The sequence below is a fragment of the Narcine bancroftii genome, chromosome 5, assembly GCF_036971445.1.
Source record: "Narcine bancroftii isolate sNarBan1 chromosome 5, sNarBan1.hap1, whole genome shotgun sequence".
In the NCBI taxonomy this organism is placed as follows: Eukaryota; Metazoa; Chordata; class Chondrichthyes; order Torpediniformes; family Narcinidae; genus Narcine; species Narcine bancroftii.
In genome coordinates, this window is record NC_091473.1 from 71076237 (window position 1) to 71101486 (window position 25250).

General features: G+C 41.8%; 2 protein-coding genes across 2 annotated transcripts in view; one reads left to right on the forward strand and one right to left on the reverse strand.

Annotated features, from left to right (window-relative positions):
• Positions 1-24166, reverse strand: part of LOC138763515 (eIF-2-alpha kinase GCN2-like) — a 119449-nt gene extending 95283 nt beyond the window's left edge. Inside the window, exon 1 of the mRNA XM_069937805.1 lies at positions 23803-24166. The gene's annotated coding sequence lies outside the window, so the exon portion shown is untranslated. The remainder of the gene's footprint in view (positions 1-23802) is intronic.
• The window catches only part of LOC138763516 (carboxyl-terminal PDZ ligand of neuronal nitric oxide synthase protein-like), a 458344-nt gene continuing 455783 nt past the window's right edge, over positions 22690-25250 (forward strand). The window contains exons 1-2 of the mRNA XM_069937810.1: positions 22690-23981; positions 24112-24183. Of these exons, the coding sequence (XP_069793911.1) occupies positions 23877-23981; positions 24112-24183 (177 nt within the window). The 5' untranslated portion in view covers positions 22690-23876. The remainder of the gene's footprint in view (positions 23982-24111; positions 24184-25250) is intronic.

Sequence of the window (25250 nt, forward strand, 5' to 3'; positions counted from 1 at the left end):
CTAATTCAACAAAAAAAAGGGAAAAAAAACTGCAAAGCAGTACTCCCCTCGATTGACCAGGTGTGCTCAATATTACCAGTGTCAGATGACTTCGAGTTCAGAAGGGTCATCTACCTCCCCCCGACCAGACCTCCAAAAAGAATACAGTCAATCATCTTATAGTCCAGATTAGGTTTGAGTATCTTCCTCCACTTCAACCAGTTGTACAATTTCCAACTTTTTCATCCCATTCCAATTCCCATTCTTAGTCTTGACTATGTTCCCCAGAGGTTTCATTGACAAGTCATGGCTCAACTTGCAATCTGGCAAAGAATTAGCAAAAGTTAATGCATCCTGAGCCTTCTCAAAAAATTGAGATTGATATTGCCCATAAAACACTTTCAATACTGCTGGATAACTGAATGCAAATTTATATCCTTTCTTCCACAATACTGCCTTAGAAGGATTAAACTCCTTGCGTATCTGTACAGCTACATGATCCTTTATCCGGACATCTAAAATCCGGAAAGCTCCAAAATCTGTCAAGCGGGGACTGGCAGTCAGGAGAGGCGGCGGTTAGGGGAGGAGGCTGAGGGAGACTGCCGGGCGGCTGAGGGACCGGTGGTCGGGGGAGACTGCTGGGCGGTCAGGGGAGACTGCCGGGGGAGACTGCCGTGCGGTTGGGGGTGACGTCTGGGTGGTTGGGGGAGGCGGCCGAGGGACCACAGTTGGGGGAGACAACCGAGGGACCGTTGGTTGGGGAGGTGGCCGAGCGACTGGTGGGGGTGGATCCGGCAGCACAATTTGGGTGGGCTTTCCGAAATCTGTAAAAATCTGAAATTCAGAACACACTGTCCCCCAAGGGTTCTGAATAAAGGATTGTGTACCTGTATAACCTCCTGACTAAAATCCGCATAAAAGAAAATCCTTCTACTCTGAAGATCTTCAATCTTCTTAAAGTTCTCTTGTACTTCATCAACTGCTGTCAAGCACTTATTAAAATCCACTTTCATAGATGCAATTTCTCCACACATATCAGTCATTTTTCCTTTTACTTCAGCAAATTGTTCATCAATATTATGGAAACTACTAGTCATATAAGCAATAATATTTTCATTTTGTTTTGATAACTCCTCAAACATAATAACAACATCAGGACCAGGTGAGAGGCTCGTTAAAACAGGTGAAGTAACATTTAAAAGAAGAAGTCATTTTTGTAGGTCTGGGCCTACCTTCAATTGCTTCTACAGCCACCAATAACAGTTCCTGTTCTTCTTCATCCAAAAATTCCACATGTTCTTCTTTTTCCCCTTCGGGCACTAAAATTTCTTCCCTGTTGGCCTGGCTATGGGTTTGGCCCCCACTCCACGTCAGGCCAAACTCTTCGGTGCGATGTGGACTTCACACCCGTCGCAGGTGTCTGACGGCAAGTCACTGTGCAGCAGCACACTGCCGACTGCGCTCCCCCGCTCGTGCACCGATGCAGACCCACACGTCTCACCAACTTCGATCATGCATGCTACATCGCGCCTGCTGACATCCCGGCCCGACACCAGGACTGATACGTTGGTGCCATCTTGCGCCGTTCCATTAATTGAAGATACCAACCTCTCTTCTGACCTCCCTGGAGACATCCTCTGAGGCTTCGAATCCATGTTAAATTGATCCTGGTGCTTCTGTTTGGTAGGCCCAATTTCTTCACTTTTTTCTACTACTTTAAAAACCAACTTTTTTGACTTTTGACTTTACCCTTTCTTCATTTCTTGTAACTTCAACAATTAAAGTTCTGTCCCACACACTTTTAAAATCTTTATATTCTCTAAATTTTGGGCATTAAATAGTCCAGTCAGGGAAAAGTGAATTCCCACATCTTTGTTCTATGCCATCTTGCTCCGCCCCACCCTCCCCCCCCCCCCCCCCCCCAGGCTTGGTGATTCGCTCTTGCTTTTCTTTGCTGAAGATTCCACCAAATGCAGTTCTTGTGTTTGTCACATATTTAATGCATATTTTTTATTATGTTATGCCACAGAATGATAAATCTTCCAGTTCACTTGAGGCCTTGATGAGTGGAAAGAGAGTGCAGAAACCAGAGCACCGGTGAGTGGGAACAAAGTGGTGGAACCAGGGCCCTGGTGAATGGGGTGGAGTGCAGGAACTGATGGGCATAATGGTGATGGAGTGTAGGTACCAGGATCCCGGCGAGTGGATTATTTCCTTGATGATTCTTATTTTAACCAGTGAGAGAACCAGATGGCCTCTTCTCTATGAATCGTTATTTTTAAGAGCCAGTTAAGACAAATTTCTCAATTAATGTTTCCAATTCCTGTTCTGCAGTTCTCTTCATGAAATCTCTGCAGCATCATGAAGTAACTCACAGGCAGTGAGTGTGAGGGCAGCCACATCATCAACAGGCATCAATGTCTGCGTCCTGGCACTGTATCGATGGAGTTGATGGGAGTTGGGTGGTCTGACATTCATAGAATCATACAGCAAGGAAATAGGCCTTTTGGACAGTCAGATCCAAGACAACAATCAATCCTTCATTCACATTTAAACAATTTAAACAATGCTCCCCTTCCCAGAAACTACTTTTCACTTTATCACACAATATAATTGACAGAGGCTAATCAATCTCCCAACATAGACATTGGATGTGGGAGAAAACTGAAGTATCTTCAGGGGAATCCCACTTGGAGAGCAAGCAAACTCCACACAGACAGCACCCCTGCTTGCACCACTGCGATGTTGAAGAGAAAGCGTTGTTTAATTCCCACCAGTGGATCTTCTCTGCCACGTGTTCTTTGGCCAGTGCCCAAGATGGGGAATATTCAAATTCAAATTTCTTGTCAGAGTACATACATGGCATCACAGACAACCCTGAGATTCTTTTTCCTGTGGGCCAGGCAGAATTTATTAACAACTGGCACTTTGTGGCAAACCTCTTTATTGTAACGATGACCCCCATCCATCCTGACAGCAAACACCAGGGAAAAGCGCCTCAGAAACTCTTGCTCATTCCAGGAAGCTGTTCATACATCAGGGCTCATTGATTCCTCAGTCACTGCCTCTCAGGCCTCAGGAGGTGGGTTCCCATTCTGATGTCTAGTTCTCTGTGATTTAGCCTGTGACTGGATGTGCTGTAGCCCTCACTTGTCGATATATTGTTTCATCTGCTGGAGTCATCTTCTCCAAGAGTCAAACTGCCAGGAAACAGACCCTTCGACCTACTGAGTCTGCGCCATCCATCAGGCTTTGGTTGCTCCTGTGCATTCAATCTCCTCAATGTCTGGGGATTGTTGGTGGTGTTTGAGGCCGTGGTATAAAGTGACAATGCAGAAGATGTTCGTGGAAACTTACACGTGTAATCTGGCTGCTGCATTTCCTTTATTGCCACCATGGGCTGACTTCAAGAATTCTCCTTTGGCTTTTTGGTACTTTGAGGCAACTTGAGATCATGAAGTTTTTCTTTTCCCCCCAATCCAAGCAGTTTTGCTCCCAGAGTTATAAAAATGCATGAAAAATATTTTTAGCATCCAACAGCAGGATAAACAGTGATCCTCCTTATCAATTCATATGACAAATCATCTCTCTCTGAAGCACAAACATATATTCATTTGTTATGTGTTCATCAAATACAACTCAGTGACCATCTCTGGCACAATTGCTGATGGAGTTTTTTTCTTCATTGTAATGTATAGAGAGGATCAACGTCCATTCAATTGCAATTTAATCAATGCAAAAGGCTCTAGGAGACAATTTTTAAAAACTAGGAAATGCTTATTGCCACATAGAAATGTGATTCTGATTCCATCAGAATCAGAATTTATTATCATGAAATACGGTGTTTTTCAAGAGCATCATAGAGCAAACATTCATATTATAAACCATCTTATCTTTGGCTTGGCTTCGCGGATGAAGATTTATGGAGGGGGTAAAAGTCCACGTCAGCTGCAGGCTCGATTGTGGCTGACAAGTCCGATGAGGGACAGGCAGACACGGTTGCAGTGGTTGCAGGGGAAAATTGGTTGGTTGGGGTTGGGTGTTGGGTTTTTCCTCCTTTGTCTTTTGTCAGTGAGGTGGGCTCTGCGGTCTTCTTCAAAGGAGGTTGCTGCCTGCCGAACTGTGAGGCGCCAAGATGCATGGTTTGAGGCGATATCAGCCCACTGGCGGTGGTCAATGTGGCAGGCACCAAGAGATTTCTTTAGGCAGTCCTTGTACCTCTTCTTTGGTGCACCTCTGTCACAGTGGCCAGTGGAGAGCTCGCCATATAACACGATCTTGGGAAGGCGATGGTCCTCCATTCTGGAGATATGACCCACCCAGCGCAGCTGGATCTTCAGCAGCGTGGACTCGATGCTGTCAGCATCTGCCATCTCGAGTACTGCGATGTTAGGGATGAAGTCGCTCCAATGAATTTTGAGGATGGAGCGGAGACAACGCTGGTGGAAGCGTTCTAGGAGCCGTAGGTGATGCCATTAGAGGACCCATGATTCGGAGCCGAACAGGAGTGTGGGTATGACAACGGCTCTGTATACGCTAATCTTTGTGAGGTTTTTCAGTTGGTTGTTTTTCCAGACTCTTTTGTGTAGTCTTCCAAAGGCGCTATTTGCCTCGGAGAGTCTGTAGTCTATCTCGTTGTCGATCCTTGCATCTGATGAAATGGTGCAACCGAGATAGGTAAACTGGTTGACCGTTTTGAGTTTTGTGTGCCCGATGGAGATACTCAAGTTAGTCATGGTGGGGAGCTGGCTGATGGAGGACCTTCGTTTTCTTCAGGCTTCACCAGGATACTCAAGGTAGTCATGATGGGGAGCTGGCTGATGGAGGACCTCCGTTTTCTTCAGGCTGACTTCCAGGCCAAACATTTTGGCAGTTTCCGCAAAACAGGACGTCAAGTGCTGAAGAGCTGGCTCTGAATGGGCAACTAAAGCGGCATCGTCTGCAAAGAGTAGTTCACGGACAAGTTTCTCTTGAGTCTTGGTGTGAGCTTGCAGGCGCCTCAGATTGAAGAGACTGCCATCCATGCGGTACCGGATGTAAACAGCGTCTTCATTGTTGAGGTCTTTCATGGCTTGGTTCAGCATCATGCTGAAGAAGATTGAAAAGAGGGTTGGTGCGAGAACACAGCCTTGCTTCACGCCATTGTTAATGGAGAAGGGTTCAGAGAGCTCATTGCTGTATCTGACCCGACCTTGTTAGTTTTCATGCAGTTGGATAATCATGTTGAGGAACTTTGGGGGGCATCCGATGCGCTCTAGTATTTGCCAAAGCCCTTTCCTGCTCACGGTGTCAAAGGCTTTGGTGAGGTCAACAAAGGTGATGTAGAGTCCTTTGTTTTATTCTCTGCACTTTTCTTGGAGCTGTCTGAGGCCAAAGACCATGTCAGTAGTTCCTCTGTTTGCGCGAAAGCCGCACTGTGATTCTGCGAGAACATTCTCGGCGACACTAGGTATTATTCTATTTAGGAGAATCCTAGCGAAGATTTTGCCTGCAATGGAGCGCAGCGTGATTCCCCTGTAGTTTGAGCAGTCTGATTTCTCGCCTTTGTTTTTGTACAGGGTGATGATGATGGCATCACGAAGGTCCTGAGGCAGTTTTCCTTGGTCCCAACAAAGCTTGAAAAACTCATGCAGTTTGACATGCAGAGTTTTGCCGCCAGCCTTCCAGACCTCTGGGGGGATTCCATCCATACCTGCTGCTTTGCCACTTTTCAGTTGTTCGATTGCCTTATATGTCTCATCCTGGGTGAGGACCTCATCCAGCTCTAGCCTTAGGGGCTGTATAACAAAAATAGTACATGAAAAGTAAGCCAATGTCTCATTGATTATTCAGGAATCTGATAGCAACGGGGACAAAGCTGCCCTTGTGCTGCTGAGTGCTCGTCTTTAGGCTCCTGAACTTTTTTCCCGATGGCAGCAGAGTGAAGAGGAGAGCTATTCTGTTTAACCAAGGCTGAAGACTGAGCGTGAGATACCCTTATTAGTTTTATTTGTGAACAAATGCTGACTCAGAAATATAAACACATGCTTCTATTCTCTTGTGGGACTCATCCCCCATTGGTCGTTGTGGGAAGCCTTGCAGCTGTTGCATGTTGTCTGGTGAAGGTACTTCCACGTGTCTTGTAGTTTTGCGGAGAGTGGGCTTCGTGTTGTGGTGACAGTGCAAGTGATGCCAACACTGTTTATTCATCTGAAAGGTCAGGCTTTGAAATGAAAACCACATCATATATTTGGGAAGACAATGGAGTATCTAGGATTGACTTTATATCAACATATTTATGAAACAAACTACTTTTAGTGCCCCCAATTTTCCTCCTCCCAAATCAAGACTCTTTTTACAAAACCTTGCAAAATGGTGCAAGAAGGGTATGATTAAAGATTGTGCCTATGAGGAGATATGGCAAGGAAATTTTATTTTGAAAGGATTTTTTGCATCTTAGTTATAGACTCATGCAACACAGAAACAGACCCTTCAGTCCACCGTCCATGCAAGCCATCACTACACAAGAAGCAGGTATGATCTATGAAAAGCCATCTCCGGAGCAAAGTGGAGATTCCGGATGAGAATGGAAGCAACAATGGATACCCAAAAGCTGTGACTGCCTGCAAAATCAAATCTAGTGCTGCAGGGATAGCAATGCTTCATTCCCAGATGAATTCAATGCCTCCTACACCTGATTTGACCACCAACAAGGAAAAACTTCTGCGGATTCCCCATGTCACCTGATGATCCTCTACTGTCAGTATCTGAGGATAACATGTGGCATGCCTTCATGAGAGTGATTTCAAGGAAAGCATCTGGTCGGAACAGAGTACCCAGCCGAGTATGAAAAACCTGCGCTAACTATCTTGTCAATGTATTCACAAATATCTTCAACATCCCACTCCAGCAGGGTGTCATACCCATTTGTTTTAAACAGGCCTCAGTTGTACTGATGTCCAAGAAGTGTGTGATAACCTGCCTAAATGACTACCAACCAGTGGCACTCACATCCACAGTAATAAAATGTTTTGAGAGGCTGGTGTTGAAGCATATCAGCTCCTGTCTGAGCAATAACATGGATCTATTCCAATTTGCCTGACATATCGACAGACAGCAACATCAGATGCCATCTCACTTGGTCTATACAAATCCCTGGAACAACTGTACAGCAAAGATGCATACATCGGGGATGCTATTTTTCAACTGCATTTCAGCATTTAACACCATCATCCCCTCAAAACTGATCAACAAATTCCAAAACCTGGGCTTCAACACCCCACTGTGTAATTGGATCCTGGATTTCAAAACCTCCTGAGCACAATCAGTGATGATTGGTAAGAGCATCTCCTCCACAATCTCCATCAGTACCAGAGCACCACATGGCTGTGTTCTTAGCCCTCTGCTCTACTCGCTTTACAGCTATGAATGTGTGGCTCAGTACGACAACAATATTATCTACAAATTTGCTGTCGATACCACGGTAGGGGGTTGTATATAAAGGAATGATGAGTTAGTATACAGGAATGAGATTGAAAACTTGGCTGAATGGTGCACCAACAATAAGCTTGCTCTCAATGTCACCAAAGTCAAGGAGCTGATTGATGTCTTTCCCTTTTCTAAAGGAAAACCAGATTTGTAGGATCCAGTGAACACTGGGCGATCAGAGGTGGAGAGGGTGGTCAAATTTAAATTCCTGGTAGTCACTATCTCAAAGGATCCCTCTATCGTCAAACTGGAGCCTTAGCCCACTACCCTTCCATCACAGGTGGACCAGGATACTCAAGGAGCCAAAGATCCCCCCAGTGCTAAGGCACTCCACCAGGATCTCCACACCCCCAGACAGCCTGAATTTGTAAATAGTATTGTAAATATTTCTCTTCTGTGCCTATTACTGGCTTCTGATCCTTGTTCACTTCATCCACAGACCCTTAATTCTGAAGGAAGGGGTGAATGTAGTGAACTGAGATTCACCAGAAGTGTGCTGAACTGACAATGTGACCCACCTCCTGGCTCCTCCAGCGGTTTCCTGCCTCAACCCAGAACCCCTCTGAAGCCTGTCCATGAACCCTACCTGTGTTGTAAGCTAATAAAAGCGTTTGTTCTCCCTCCAGTTGAGTGTGAGCTTTTATCTACACTGCACATATCAAATTCCCACAAACTGAAGAAGTGGATGCACTGACATGCTTTCTTCGAAATGACATTTATGGGTTGGGTCCAGGGTCTAATGAATCCCAGTTCACTACAATATGACATTAAAAACCTTGGCAAACATCTACAGATATGTAGTGGAAAGTGTGCTGAGGGCACTAATACCTGGTCCATAGCCTTCTATAACTTGGTTTTTAAATGTTCATCAAGACCCCAAGTGGTGTGAGAGTACTTGCCTCTCCCACCCCTTCAAGTAATAAGTTCTAGATTCTAACCACTGTAATGGATCTGTGTTAATATTAATCCTTAGTTTAATATTAAAACTATATTTTATCAAGATATGATTGAATAAGTTAGTTTTGGGTGGTCAGGGAAACAAAGATAACATATTAGCATTTCAAGACACAGGTGGTTCTTTGCAGCTGGTAAATGGCTTCAGCATCACCAACCACATTTGAATTTTAAACACCACTGAACACAGAAGTCAGTTTGAAAAATGGAATGGGTGCTGATTGCAGTTGAAGCTAAGAGATTAAACATTTTTATGATGAGTTCTTGAGATAAGTGGGACAATAGATTGTTTGCTTGAGTATACAAGAGACCATTTTGTTAGTAAATTCCAGAAACAGGAGAGACTATAAAACAAAGTTAATTGGTTTGATTCTGCAAATAACTGTCAAGAGGCAATATGAATTTCAAAGACAGAAATTATGTCACATATCATGTGACATGAGAGATTTGCAAGAAATATATGATCAAGTTCAGACATTTTTGGATCAGTGCAGAAGTCAAGACACGCAGGAGTTGGAACCTTGTGAAAGACAGAGTTGAATTACAGTAACTAGAATTGGTGCTATTAAAAGGGGAAATACAGAAAATAAGTGAATTTCAAAAAGGAAACCACTTTCCGATTGTTCTTTTGATAATAAAGTGCAGCCTCATCGTGGAAGGAAATTCCGTGACTCTTAAGAAGAAAACTGAAGAAGATGAAAAAACTTGATCTCATGGAAACACCAGACTTGTGTTATCTTATTCACAGGAGATAAAGTATAAGTGGCTTTTAAATAAGTCAGCCCACTTCTGACTGACTCTTTAAGATAAAGAGAGCAGTTTCAACATTTGAAACACAGATTCCAAAAGTCTTCATTCAAGAGAAGAAAACACTCATGTGAGGAAAATCTCTCTGAAGGACCACTCATCAAAAGAATTGTGTTTAAATAGGCCTGAAGATATGATGTTTGAAAGTGCTTCATAATTACTTCTGAACTGTGTTTTAAAAGGATCCTGAAGTCTAGAAGAAATTTGAAACTGGACTTTTAAAATGGACTTTTCAGAGTTTGGGACTTTAACACACACACACACACACACACACACACACACACACACACACACACACACACACACACACACACACACACACACACACACACACACACACACACACACTTATATTTGTGCATAGTGGGGGTTAAATTTAGAGTTTAAGTTATCATTAAGTTAGAGATAAATAAGAAATGTCATGTTATTATAGTTTAACAAAATCAATTATTTTGAATTTACCACTGTCTGGTGAATTTTCCATTCCTGTTCCTTTATTAGTGCTAACAAAGTCTCTTTAGTCCCTGACAAAATTGAGAGGGTGGTTGGTTCATAACACCATCCTCAAGTGAAGCATTTCAAGTTGTCACAAAATCTTTTATCTAAATCGGTATGCCCTTTAGTTGTTAATAGGATCTCATCTAATTTCAATGGACAATTTTTTTGCCAAGCTATAATGTAATAAATGACATTCCATACTAGGTTAACATGGTTAATGTAGCCTGTTATTAAAATGGTTTTAAATTTCAACAAAAAAATACCAGAAGTACTTGTAGAGTACATCTCAATTTAATAGTTTTACACAAACGAAAAGAGCAGCTTACCATGAGGGATGTTTTGATTTTATTTCTGTATCTTGTGACTCAATAGTTCAGTATTTGAAAATCCAATTGTGAATACTTTCATTTGGAAAGATGGGAATCTAAATTGCATTAAGATTAATGGCTGTTCTCAGATTGCAATACATTTTGTAATTAAATCAACGGGCACTAGAGGGTGATGCTGTTGAAGAAAACTATGAATACCAGAAGGAAAGTCTGTATTTTATCTTAATGTGGTGGAAAGAACATTACAGTCTAGGGGATTAAGCAGATTTTCTCACTGGTATGTAATGATTCTCATTGTATATGCATGGACATCAGCTGTAGGAAGCATCAGATTTAACTCACTGTCTTGCCTCTAACCTGAATAACAGAAAATGCATCAGCCTCATGCACTGCCAAATTGAGGCTACCAACAAATTGGAAAAAAAAACATCTTATATTCTGCCTGGACACACTCTAACAAGATGGCATTAACATCAACTTCTCCAATTTCCATTAAAACCCTCCCCCTAACCTCTCTCTTTCTCTATCCCTGTCTCCTTTCCTCCAGCTACCAACCCCTTCCCTTCTCTTCCCTCTCCTATCAGAGAGAGATACCCTCTTCCTCTATTATTTCTCAGCTTTTTCCTCCTCTACCCTCCCATCTGTATCCACTTGTGACCTCTTATCTGTCAGCCTATGCTCTTCCTGCTGTGCCTTCCTCCATCCTCTCCACTCTTCCCTCCCCCATCTTTTTATTCAGACACCTACCTGATTTTTTTCTCACACCTTGACAAAGGGCTCGGGGCCCGAATCATTGGTTACCTTTTACTTTCTATAGCTGCTGTGAGACCTGCTGAGTTTCTCCAGCATGTTTGCGTATTTCACTCAATCCCACTGTCAGCACACTTTCCAATTGAACACCATGCAGTCTGTTCATCTTCTTGCCTGAAATGCGGTCCTTAGTAAGTTTCACAATTACAAATGATTCAGGGGTACGTACAGAAAATGCAGGTCAGGCAGCAAGTGAAGTCAGAGTAAAATCAGGTTAACCTTACAGGTTAGTGAACTTTCAACAAAGCCATAAAAACCTTAAAAGAAAGCATGGGCATGTTTTAAGTTGCAAAGAAGTAGGAGGGATGGAGGAAACAAAGGTCTGTGATATGGTGGAAATTGACCCTGGGCAAATGTTGCAAATAGTGGTGGTGCCAGTCAGGGTGGTGAAGGCTTGCCTGCTGGAAGTGTAGGTTCAAGGAGGTGAAGGAGGCCAGAGAAGAGGGTGAGAATTTGGTACTGGAACTATAACACATCCATTTCTTGGAGTCTGAAATAAAAGGAAATGCTGGAAGTACTCAGCAGCCAAGCAGCGTGAGTGGCGAGGGGAACAGCAGTTAACCCTGCAGGCCGCCAGCCAGACAGGAATAGCTAATTGTCTGTAAATTGTAGAATTCAATAAGATCCTGAGGACTGTAATCTGAAGATGAGATCCTGTTCCTTAGACTTACACTGGGGTTCAATGGAACTGTGCAAAAGGTTGGAGTGGGTTGAGAATTGAAAATGAAACCAGAAGCTTGAGGACACATTTGCTGGAAAAATGGAAGTGCTGTGCAAAGTGGTTACCCAATCTGCCTTTTGGTTTCTCCAATGTAGAGGAGACCACAATGCATAGATTGAATAAAGTACCCTACTTTGGAAGAGGTGCAAGGGAAATACCAGAAAGGACAATTTGGGTTTCTGGATGGTAGAAGGAAAAGAAGTAAAAGGGGAGGTGTTTGTACCTCCTGTAGTGACTTGGGAAAGAGTTGTGAATTGAGCAAGGGGTGTTGGTGAAGATGGAAATGTGGACCAGGGAGTCACAGAGGGAACAGTCCCTTGGGAGTGCTGGAAGGAGAAGGGGAGGAGAAGTTGTCGCTGTGGAATCCTATTAAAGTTGATGAAAATTATAGAGAATACGTTGGGTTGAGAAGTCTGTTGAGGAGAAAGGTAAGGATGTGGGATCTCTATCCAAGGTTTGCAAAGGACGAGAGATAGTGCAAGCAGAAATGGAATCAATCCCCATTATGCCCTTTGTTCATAGTTGTGATTGACTAGCCAACATATGAAGGAGAAATAGAAATTATGATATTTGACAAAGTTAAAATGATCATCTTAAACATACTGTTACACAGATTCCTTGCTGCATTCTGTTAAGTGTAGCTATCATTTTAAGGCAACCATTTTCAGCAATTGCTTCTCATCTGGTTTCAAAGAATGTATTTTTTGCCACAATTGACAATTTTATAAATTTCTCTTTTATCGACCTTTAAACGAAATCTAATCTAATTTAAACTAAACTAATTGGAGCATGAAAATTATTAATAAGAATATACAAATGAATGCACAGGATAATTTTAAAGCATACATTGAATTCAGTCATTGGTACCATCGATCTGAATTCTTCAATCCATTATCAAGTAATGGCTACTTTAGTAATGGTGTAGATGGCTGTAACACCTAGGACAAGCTGGACAATTAGCTACAAAATTGGCTTGGCAGTCGGAAACAGAGAGTGACAGTGCAGGGTTGTTTGTGACACCGGAGGCCTGTGGCAAGTGTTATGCCACAGGGATCAGTGCTGGGGTCCACTGTTGTTCCTCATTTGCATCGACAATCTGGGTGAGAATATCAATGGTGTGGTTCGTAAATTTGTGGGTGACACGAAACTGGAGGTGTAGTAAACAATGAGGATAATTACACTGCGATTTTGATCAACTAAATCAGTACATCGAGGAATGACAGAAGGAGTTTAATTTAGATAATTGGATGGTGTTGGATACAGAAGAAATCATAGGCCTTGAGTGTTTTAAAATATTCTCTTGCCACAGAAGAAGTTTTAATTGACGCAGGTCATAAAAAGGACATGCTTGATTAAAGAAGAAAGGAGGGTAATAATTCCACCTATAAATTAAGTATTGCTTCCTCAGAGGGATAGACATATAATGGAGAACAATCGAGCCCAACACACCCATTAATTATATTGTCACGACGCATTTACAGGCCATACAAGTCCAACGCAATGCTCCAGATATCACAATCCAAAATGTAATTCTTTTCACTGAGGCATATGATTTTTTTTGTAAGATAGAAGAGGATCACAAAGTTACTGTTTGTTTTGAAATAAACTCCTGTTGCCTTTGATTGGTCACAAAATTCTGAAGCAGCTCCATTTACCCAGAATTGTCAGTGCCCTGTCCCTTGGAGAGTATCAGAGAAATAGCCAACTGTGAACACCAATTGAAATCTACTAGCAAAGATTACACAAAACATGATACATAATTGCTCTAATGGGTATCTTGGAAGTAAAGACATCTTATCATTTCATGTGTTTTTTTTTGCAGTAATTTGTTGTACACTATTCTTTACGTAACTGATTGCCAGAGGCCACCTTTCTGTAATATGTAAGCCAATTAAATGTTAATTTAGATTGTGATTTGGATGTGGTTCGCTCTTCCTTGTACTATAAAGCTTGAAATATGTGATACAGTTACATCAAACTTCAAACACACAGGCATTGTAGGAGACATATGTTGCTTTTCTAAAATCTCAGAAACCATACCAAAGAGAATCTGATCATCTACTGTTAAAGAAGAACATTGGATTTTATGGCAAAGATTTTTTTTTCTCAAAATGCAACTACTGTTACAAAGTGTGAAATGCAGCAACCAATCTGTACAAAGCAGGGCCCCGCAGAATTGTCTGGCTTAGGAGATAGTCGGATCTGTGCTGTCTTAATTATGGTCGCTTTGCATCTTTATGCCCCACTGAGAGAGCAGATGCCCCTCTACTTGTATGTCTCATCCAATTGATTCAAAACTGATTGTGCTTTGGCTGGGTTTCACTGACAAGTCATCCACTCAGTCTAAAAGTCTCAATCTTGATGCCCTCTGAAGGGTACTTTGCAAGTCCTGCAATGTTATATTATGTTTAACATTTGGGAAGAGCCAAATGAAGCTGCCAATTCCAATAAAAGAATAGGATACTCTAAAGAAGAAAGAAACATGTTTAACAATGCGGTGGCATAATTGGGGACTTATAATAGTAGAATTTTGTTAAAGCGATTTCCTTGGTATTATTACAATTATTAACCTTCTACGATCATGATTTTGCCATAAATAATGTGCAGTATTCTTGACAATTACTACCTGTAATAAAACTTATCCTGAAACTCGGAAAAAAATTAGCTTCAAATACATTACCTTTTTTTTTCTTTGGCTTGGCTTCGCGGACAAAGATTTATGGAGGGGTAATGTCCATGTCAACTGCAGGCTCGTTTGTGGCTGACAAGTCCGATGTGGGACAGGCAGACACGGTTGCAGCGGTTGCAAGGGAAAATTGGTGGGTTGGGGTTGGGTGTTGGGTTTTTTCTCCTTTGTCTTTTGTCAGTGAGGTGGGCTCTGCGGTCTTCTTCAAAGGAGGTTGCTGCCCGCCGAACTGTGAGGCGCCAAGATGCACGGTTTGAGGTGATATCAGCCCACTGGCGGTGGTCAATGTGGCAGGCACCAAGAGATTTCTTTAGGCAGTCCTTGTACCTCTTCTTTGGTGCACCTCTGTCACAGTGACCAGTGGAGAGCTCGCCATATAACACGATCTTGGGAAGGCGATGGTCCTCCATTCTGGAGACGTGACCTACCCAGCGCAGTTAGATCTTCAGCAGCGTGGATTCGATGCTGTTGGCCTCTGCCATCTCGAGTACTTCGATGTTAGGGATGAAGTCGCTCCAATGAATGTTGAGGATGGAGCGGAGACAACGCTGGTAGGAGCGTTCTAGGAGCCGTAGGTGATGCCGGTAGAGGACTCATGATTCGGAGCTGAACAGGAGTGTGGGTATGCCAACGGCTCTGTATACGCTAATCTTTGTGAGGTTTTTCAGTTGGTTGTTTTTCCAGACTCTTTTGTATAGTCTTCCAAAGGCGCTATTTGCCTTGGCGAGTCTGTTGTCTATCTCGTTGTCGATCCTTGCAGTTTCCGCAAAACAGGACGTCAAGCGCTGAAGAGCTGGCTCTGAATGGGCAACTAAAGCGGCATCGTCTGCAAAGAGTAGTTCACGGACAAGTTGCTCTTGTGTCTTGGTGTGAGCTTGCAGGCGCCTCAGATTGAAGAGATTGCCACCCGTGCGGTACTGGATGTAAACGGCGTCTTCATTTTTGAGGTCTTTCATGGCTTGTTTCAGCATCATACTGAAGAAGATTGAAGAGGGTTGGTGCGAGAACGCAGCCTTGCTTCATGCCATTGTTAATGGAGAAGGGTTCAGAGAGCTCATTGCTGTATCTGACCCGACCTTGTTGGTTTTTGTGCAGTTGGATAACCATGTTGCGGAACTTTCGGGGGCATCCAAGGCGCTCTAGTATTTGCCAAAGCCCTTTCCTGCTCACGGTGTCGAAGGCTTTGGTGAGGTCAATAAAGGTGATGTAGAGTCCTTTGTTTTGTTCTCTGCACTTTTCTTGGAGCTGTCTGAGGGCAAAGACCATGTCAGTAGTTCCTCTGTTTGCGTGAAAGCCGCACTGTGATTCTGGGAGAACATTCTTGGCAACACTAGGTATTATTCTATTTAGGAGAATCCTAGCAAAGATTTTGCCTGCAATGGAGAGCAGCGTGATTCCTCTGTAGTTTGAGCAGTCTGATTTCTCACCTTTGTTTTTGTACAGGGTGATGATGATGGCATCACGAAGGTCGTGAGGCAGCTTTCCTTGGTCCCAGCAGAGCTTAAAAAACTCATGCAGTTTGGCATGCAGAGTTTTGCCACCAGCCTTCCAGACCTCGGGGGGGGGGGGGGGGGGGGGAGGGGGTGATTCCATCCATACCAGCTGCTTTGCCACTTTTCAGTTGTTCAATTGCCTTATATGTCTCATCCTGGGTGAGGACCTCATCCAGCTCTAGCCATAGGGGCTGTTGAGGGAGCTGGAGCAGGGCGGATTCTTGGACTGAGCAGTTGGCACTGAAAAGAGATTGGAAGTGTTCTGACCATCAGTTGAGGATGGAGATCTTGTCGCTGAGGAGGACTTTGCCATTTGAGCTGCGCAGTGGGCTTTGGACTTGGGGTGAGGGGCCGTACACAGCCTTTAGAGTCTCGTAAAAACCCCTGAAGTTGCCAATGTCCGCATTGAGCTGGTATTTCATTTAGCGAGCCTATATGGCTATATATTACCTAACATGGCAGCACATATTAATTATGATGCATTCACCTCAGAACTAATTTTACAATAAAAATCTAACAGTAACTTGATTGGAATTCAGTGCATTACCGACACTGATATCATACAATTGGATTTAAAAAGTGGCAGATTTCAAATGTGCAGTCCTTCATGGAAAGACAGCAAATTAATGTTAGAGAACATAACTTATGAGTGAATGAATAAGAGTACATTTCCAATTATCCAGAAAACACTTTACCAAAATTCTCAGTTCTCCGCAAAAATATTTGACGGGAACGTGACACGACAAGTTGAAAAAAAGTTTTTTTTTACCTGCTGTGCTTAAGTGTGGCTCTGATGTGTTGTTAGTGCCATTTTGAATTGAATGGAGCTCTCGTTTAATCAAGTGGCTGTTCGCACCATTTTGAATGTTTCTCCATTTATCTTGTTTTTGTAAACAGAATCACATTGTTTTTTGGTAAGAATTAAACTTTATTTCACGCTTGAAAACCCTTCCCTTGTTCTTTCTTATTGTTTGAACCGCTGATACAAGTATTATGCTGATACTACTGGGTTGGGATTGGAGAGGGGACTCAGGCTCTCAGGCGGGTTCAGTGACGGTGGCAGGGAAGTGTCAAGGATCAGAGCGGGGACTCCGGTTCCCGGGCAGGTTCAGCAATGGCTGCAAGAAAGTGTCAGGGATCGGAGTGGGGACCTTGGGCTCCTGGGCAGGTGCAGTGAAGGCAGCGGTGGGCAGGATTGACAACGGCTGATACAAGTATTCTGCTGCTTCAACTGGGCTACTTAAAGCCATTTCTCAGATATCTGGAAAATGCAGTTAATCAATACAAGTCTGGTTTGAACATTTCAAATAATCGGAAACACTGTATAGCTATTTGAAGTGATTAGTATTCTCTGCACTTACAGATGTGGTTTTATTTCTGAAGAAGTTATTTCTTCAACTTTAGACTTTTTAAAAATAGTCAAGCATGATTATATGGTACAAGCCATATTTAGAAATTTTGTCAGCAAGATATGAATGATTCTTGTTACTTCTGATTTCTGAAACACATCAACCTAATGGAACTATTGTTCCTAAAGATAAGATGATTTATCAAAAGAAAACAGCCCGTAGATGATTATTTGGTGTTTTGCTATTTATTTATTTAGTTTGTAGAGTGATCTTGCTTCTTATTATGACTTCAATCTACTAACTGTCTGAGACCCCATAGTTTACTTGAAAGTGTATCATATTTCAAAGGTGAAATCCTTCATGGTCAGATGCTACTCTGTTATATTAGTTGGATTTTAACTACAGTAATTACAAAATTCAGAGGAAGAAACTTCTCATTCCACCTTTAGAGCCGAAGACAAATTTCTCTCTGAGGCTTATACCACCCGAAGACTTTGATCGATAGGTCGCTGCCATTCATATGATGCTACTGATGCACCGCATCGGACTTGTCAGCCACACGAGCCTGCAGCTGACGTGGACATTTACCCCCTCCATAAATCTTCGTCCGTGAAGCCAAGCCAAAGAAGAACTGATGTACACTAACTGCCTCCTTTACCTAAAGAAGCAAGAAGGGACTTGTGTCTATCAAACCTCAGAACATTTCAAGATAATTTACCGAAAACCCAAACCATTTTAAAATGGTTGTACAAAAAAATAGAAAAATGCCCCAGCCAACTTTAATATCAAGAACCATGAATAACTATGGGATTAAACATTAATTGAGAAATACATTTTTGTCAAGACATTGGAAAGATCTCTGGTCTTCTTTGAACTGTGTTATGAAATGTTTTAAGTCATCTCAGATAGCAAGTATAAATGATTTCATGTGTAATTTTATAATTTTAATGATGCAGTATGGTAGAAGCCCTTCTGTCCCTTGAAACCCGTGGCACTCATTTATACCCAATTAACCTACAAATCCCATATGTTTGGAGGGTGGAAAGAAACTGGACCAACCAGAGAAGCCCCACATAGGTCATGAGGAGAATGTATAAACTTCTTACAGACAGCGCTGGATTTGAACCTGGTTAATGGCGCTGTAATAGTGTTGCACTAACTTTGCTGCCATGCATGGGATGTCCCGATGCATATTATCTACATGCCACTGGAGATAGGATTTGAAGCCTCAATCTTCAACTATGCTATCACTAGCCATTGCTGATGTGAAACAATTATTTGATTTTAAAGTCATTCACCTCTAAAACTTTTTTTACAATGTTATGTAAATATATTATTCTATTTAAATTATGGAGGACTATACAGACTGGGAGTTTGGTCTGAATCTATTTATTAGATTGCCTAGATATTACACTTATGTTGTAACCTCATACAAATCAGCACTTATTTGTATTTCTGTGATCTCATTGATGCTGGTCAAGTAAATGTTATAAGGAACTGAAAATGGAATCCATTGTGAACAGTGAGGTTGACGGGAACCACACATAAATATTGGGGTAGAAATTTGTCTTCTGTTGTTGATTCAGGTTCTGAAATTGAGTTCCTTAGCATAAAAATATGTAGCCACTGCTTTTATTTTACAGTATTAGAATAACCAACTGAAGGTCAATTATCATTTTTTTAAATTTAGACATCCAGCATGGTAACAGGCCCTTTTGGTTCACGAGCCATGCCACTCAATTGCTCCAAATTGATCTACATCCTTGATGCGTTTTTCAACAGTAGAAGGAAACCAGAGCACCTGGAGAAACCCACACAGATATGGGGAGAAATACAAAACTCCTTACAAACTGTGCCAGATTCAAACCCCAGTTGCTGGCGCTGCAACAGCTTTGTGATCACTGCCACCTTTCTCTCGAGGCCCTAAATTTGGAGTCGATGGTCAAGCATGACTGCTTTCCAAAAACCTTAAAGAAAGCTTGCCTGGAAAGAATTTTTTTTCACTGACATCAGGAATCATTTCAATAGGATTTCTAACATCCACGATCCTGACGTAATCAATGGATGAACTTCGAATCACGTGAGTGAATTCTTCAATTTAAGAAGTTTAGTATTTAATTAACTTTGTAAACATTGGAAGAAACATGTAAAAATGAAATTAAGTTTCTAAATGTTAATGCCCTTCACATCTTAGAAGAGTTATGAAATAATTACTATATATATGTATATATACATAATATTAGAATTTTTAGTGCCACGGCATTCAAAGCAAAAATTATGGCTTAATAAGATTTGTATCAAATGTAAAGATTACCTTTGTATTTCAAAGCAAGACAAGTTCATTGGTGCAAATAATTTCTCTTGATAGCAGTAGAGAAGGTTGAAAATACTGCAGCTTGCTGAGGCACAATCATTCATAACAGCTTTGAGATTTCAATGTTAATCTATGCATCCAGAAACATCTCAAAATTACTAGGAGCTTTATGGAGTAAGAATGGCAAATACTGGTAGTTTTGCCATTGCAAACAGCACAAAATCTTAATTATTTGCAACATTTTATAGTTTTGAAGCTGGAATAATTGACTGTCCATGGCTGCTGCATTGTTAGGTCTTTGTTAGGTCTTTTTGATGTGAACTGCAGAATCCCCATTATTATTTCCTACTTCAGCAGTGAGTTTAAAATTAATTTGCATAGTTCCATCAGAGTGAACATTCCACCTTAAGGATCTGTGATATGAATCATTTAAATAACTTCAAATCCATGATCCTTAAAATCTTGAAGGCTGTCCGAAGTATTGTACTCCTATCCTCTCTTTAATTTAAACTGTTTGAAGAATTAAACAAGTATTGTAGGAAGATCAAAGACAAGGGGTAATGATAAAACATAATCCTAACATTGAACTACTCCTATCAGAATTGTTCAAAAATATCAGATATAACAGAATGACAGATGAATGTTTACTTACAGGAATGAGTAAAATTCTGATGGGCAAATCCAACGAGTAGTTTACAGAATAATCCTGGACACCCTTGCATAACTTGATTTGATTTCTAAATAATTGTTGGTGATTTGCATCAATGTTCCATTTTAATGTTTATCAATCATAATACATTGGGAATGAAGCCAGGAAACATAAAAGACGGTAGAAGCTTCAACTTATTCCCCTTGTTACACTGATCATGAACTGTTTCAACATACAACAATTGTCTCCACTATTACAGTCACATTTTTTCAGAATATTTATTTATTGAATATTTATTATCTATCTTTTTATGTATTTATTTTTTTAAATTAAGAGGACTATTGTTTTTAAAGGTTTTTTCGCAAAGTACCTTTTCAGCTGCAGAAAGTAAGGGTTTTGAATCATATGTACATTGTACAATGTATATGACAACAAACTCATTATCAGAAACTCGTAAACGGAGGTTACTGCTCAGACAGTTGATATTTTAAACCTCTATTTGTTAACTAAGGATTTTGGAGAAAATGAGGGGGTAAATGTGGTATGCGGAGAGATCACAGATCAACCTTAATCTCATTGAATAGCTACTAGCTTGAGATGTTAAGTGCCCAAATGCTATTTTTGTCTTCTCATATTTCCATTAATGTGAGTCAATTGACTTTGGCTTCACACCAATAATTTTTTCTGACTCTTTAATAGAATACCACATTGTAGAAGGTACATTATTTCAAATGAGATGTTAAGCTGAGACATTCAAGGTGCCATGGCATCATTTGAAGATGAGTAGGAGAGGTCTTTCACTAACCTTGCCAACCTTTAATGCTCAAACAAACACCTCTAAAAACAGAGGAACAAATCTCTTGCGAGTGCCCTGGATCATCTTAATACATAATAAGTCAATTTAGTTCAAAAACAAATCATTGGTTATGAAGAAATACAAGAATTAAAAAACTATCCAGAATATTCAGTGCATTTGGATCTCAATTTTCTATTCATATCTCCATTGAATATATGTTGTATATGTAATGTTTACCACTCGTACTCCACAGCAACAAATTCATGTGGGAAATACAGCAATACAAAGTGGGTGAAATCTGGTGGTTGGGGAGGTGGGGGTGGCGTGTGCGGGGGAAGAAATTACTAAATGAGAGAGCCAAAAAAAGATGTTTGAAAATCAAAATGTCTGTTTTCAGTGCATAAAATTCAAATGTAATATCTTCTAATGACAAAATTTAAAATTTGGAAGTACCTTCCATAAGAAGCTTTCTCTTTGTAATTCTAACAATTATTTTCAACCAAGTTTTAAATTCAATGCTGACTTTCATTAAAAGAAAATAAATTTAGCTTAGAATCAAGACAGCTGGATAGGAGGATTTGAAAATAAGCCTCTCTGCTTAGTCTTTTTTTAAAAAATTGCTTTCGTCAGGAATCCAATATTTGCTTAAATTTATCATTACTTAGGACCATTGAAATTGCCTGCTGTCAGGGTGTTGTTCAATTTTTGCCCGAGATGAGAATTATCAGCTGACTTCTTTATCCTTTGCAACTTTTTTGTCGATTGATGTTGTCAATTCATATTTCAAGTGCATTGTTACATTATTTGATGTTATTTGTTTGGAGAACTGAATCTGCATTGAAGGTTAAGATCTTGAACAGTGTTAAGAGTCACCTGTGGCCTTGTTCCCTTTTGCATTTATACTATTTTTAAAATAACTTAATTAAACATGTAATTTGGGTTTATTTCAAAACAATATTTTCACAATAAGTTCAGACTAATTGACAAGATGTATGACTGGATTAAACTTTTTTTTTAATGTGCTGTGCACTCCACCCAGTGATTAATTACCAATATCTGGCTTCCATATTCTTACTTCAGGGTATCATCTGTTTCTGTAGCACGGATTTGCATCATGATACCATTTTACAAGCAGAAGACCATCTTGATACCTTTTACATGTTCCTCTTGTAGAATGCCAATGGGAGCAGGGATCATATAATGAAAATGCAAAAGGGTTGAATTTTCTCTAAGCATTGAGATATTATGCAAAGGGAACAGGATTCATTAATTTTTGGGAATCATCATGGATGGAATAGAATGCTTCAAAATGTCCATTTTCAGTTGAAGCATTTCACAGCATTGGAAGAGCTGAAAGTTCTTCAGGGAAAGAAAATGAGTTTTTTGAACTGGTATCAAGGAAGTGACTAACATTTCCAAATTTCAGGAAGCACAGTTTACCAGCCCCTGCCAGGGTTGACATTGCAGTTCTGAGGTGGCTAATTAGGCAACTCAGACACAGGCAGGGCAGGAAGAGCGTGAAAGGCAAATATTTTATCAATGAATTATAGGAAGACAGATTTACATTTAGATAGCATCCTTCAGAACCTTAGGTTTCTGGTGATTTAGCACAAATGAAGGATTTGTTGTGGTGGGAGGAAACTCAACAGGCTAATCCTACACAGTAAGATCCCACCAAACCACAGCAAATGTGTAGGTACCAGAGATCATTGTCAACTCGGTGCCTCGTTCGGCATTTCCTGACTGGCACACCCCAGGCTCGCTCATCCGCCCCCCACCCACCCCTCCCCGACTCAAATTAGAGACCTCCTCTGCAAGGCTTGGCTCTCACAGCATATAGTAAAAAGACGAATTTAAGCCATGCATGAGGGTTCGCGCGGTGTTTCCCAGACAACCAAACAAAGGCGATACGTGTTCAGGCTGCCCGCCTTCTGATCGAGTGATTCACCTGAACCAGTCCCTCAGCAAGCCCCCCCACCCACCCCACATCTCCTTCGGCAGGCCAGGGATACATCTCGCTGGGGTTCTCCTGACAGTATCTTATCACGTACAGCCCCCTTCAACTATCGCCCAGAATGACACGTTTTAATCATCTCAACTTTCAGTATCAGAATTGATACATATATTTTGGAAGATGAAGAATTGTTACTATTGTCGAGAAACACCGACATCATTCTTTAAACTGGCGTTTCTTTCTGGATGTTAGTTCACAAATGGTCATGTGGCTAGAGATTGGTTTATTAAGACATCCATTAATTAAGAGTAATTGACAGAATTTGCAGGGGCTGCCCCAAGTTAGGGGGTCACGTTACGAAATACTGGCATCATTCCCTATATATTCACGGCCACCTTCGGACCAGGCGCGGGTAGGATACGACTGCATCACTGGTGTAGCGCCGGCACTCGTCCTTCGAGCCAAGCCACTCGGGGACCGAAGCCCCCCTCCCTCTCTCTCCCTTCCTCCTCTCCCTTCCTCCCCTCCCTCCTTCCTCCCCAGCCCTCTCTCTCTCCCCCCCTCTCCCTCCTTCCTTCCCACCTTCCCCGGGGGAAATCCAGGAAAGTGCCCGAGCTCTCCACATGGAGCGCAAGTGATGTAACTTTACGCCAATCGGGTGGGAATTCCCGGGCGCCGTCCAATGGGGAAAGAGGCTGGGCTTCGGTGGCTTTGATTGGGAAGTGGCGAGATGGCGTTGCCGTGAGTGAAGGGCAGCAGGAGGCAGCCGGCCGCTGAGCACTCGGAGCCGGCCGAGGGCAGTGCAGGCACCCGCTCCCCGGGCTGGAGGGTCGCTTCCGGCAATTTCCAACAGCCCGCCACTTGTTTTGGATGCATTGAGACAATTTACAACCCCCCCCCTCCCAAATCGCTCAAGTTTCCCCCCGCCCCGAGTTGATACATGAAATATATTGTCTACAGTGGTTCTACCGCTGCCTCGCTTTAAAATTTACGTACCTAGGACTGGTTTCGTCCCGCCACTACCTTTCCTCTGCTTTGCTTTTTATTTTGGATCACCGTCGTTAACCAACATGCCAAGCAAAACCAAATACAACTTGGTGGATGACGGGCACGATTTGAGGATTCCTCTGCATAACGAAGAGGCTTTCCGGCATGGGATCAGTTTCGAGGCGAAGGTTTGTAACTTTTCGTCACTTCAGCCAATGCGGGCGCACGTCCTGGGTTTGTAACTGGTTCGAAAGCGAGCCTCTTCCTTCCAATTCCTTACCCTTCTCGTATCTTTGTATTTATTTATTCCTTTTCCAGTACATTGGCACGCTGGATGTCCCCAGACCAAACAGCAGGGTGGAGATCGTGGCCGCAATGAGAAGGATTCGGGTGAGTGAGAGCTATTCATGTTTTCGTGGGCGACACCTGATAATCTTCAGTCTGGGTCCATGCATTCACGAACTGTGTCGTGGCCTTCCCACGGATAACGCAACGAAGCGAGAAGTGGGAGCAGAAACTGAGGTCTCCAGTTTGTGGTTGCATTTCACCGGGGAGTTCAAAAGTCCACCTGTTCAATACTGGTGGACTTTTGAACTTCGTTAATGTACCAGAAAGAAGTGGGGACCTGGATGGAAGTTGATGATTAATGGGTCGGTTTTAGTAACTGCGACTCAACCCTTAAGATCAAGATTATCACCCAGTTTTGAGCCATACGTTCCGAGAAGGGGAAAGCTCTGTCCAATTGATAGGGCGAACTTCACAGCAGTCTGTAGTGCGTTTAGATGGCAGTTTGAGTCCTGCAGTCTTTCACCAGACCAGCATCCAGGAGACCTCATTAATCTTAAGGAGAGCTCTCTCTTGCCCTGCGAGTCTGGTGTATAGCAAATGATTTTGCGTGTTTTATGATGTTTTGAACTCCATAGTACTTTGTGTTCTGTGCTGCGTGGACCTGCCTTTTAGAACTATATAGTTACCCCCTCCATAAATCTTCGTCCGCGAAGCCAAGCCAAAGAAAAGAAGAAGAGTAGACGGCTGGACCAGGTCAACGGAATGGGTTTTTGGGGGGGATTATTTCATACAGTGTAAACTACATATTTCGTGAATCTATCACAAGGCATTTACATCAGAGGTGTGCAAAAGCAAAAATGCTTAATCTTATTGGCAAGAATGATTTGCAACACAGGTAGTTATGTAGAATTGATCAGCTTTTGACCAATCAACATGAAGGTTGTGTGTGATAGCATTCATAAAGAAAATAATTGCAAATAATTTTTGATAACTTATTGATTGAATTTTATGGATGGACATTTCTGTTGGTGTGTCAACAATAGTGACTGGCTTTTTTGATCAAATGAACTGTATATGTTTAAGAAACATTTACAAAATGCCTCTCGTGGTCCTTGGCATTTTTCAAACCTTTTTGTAACCCATGAAAGTACTTTGAAAAGTAGTTACTG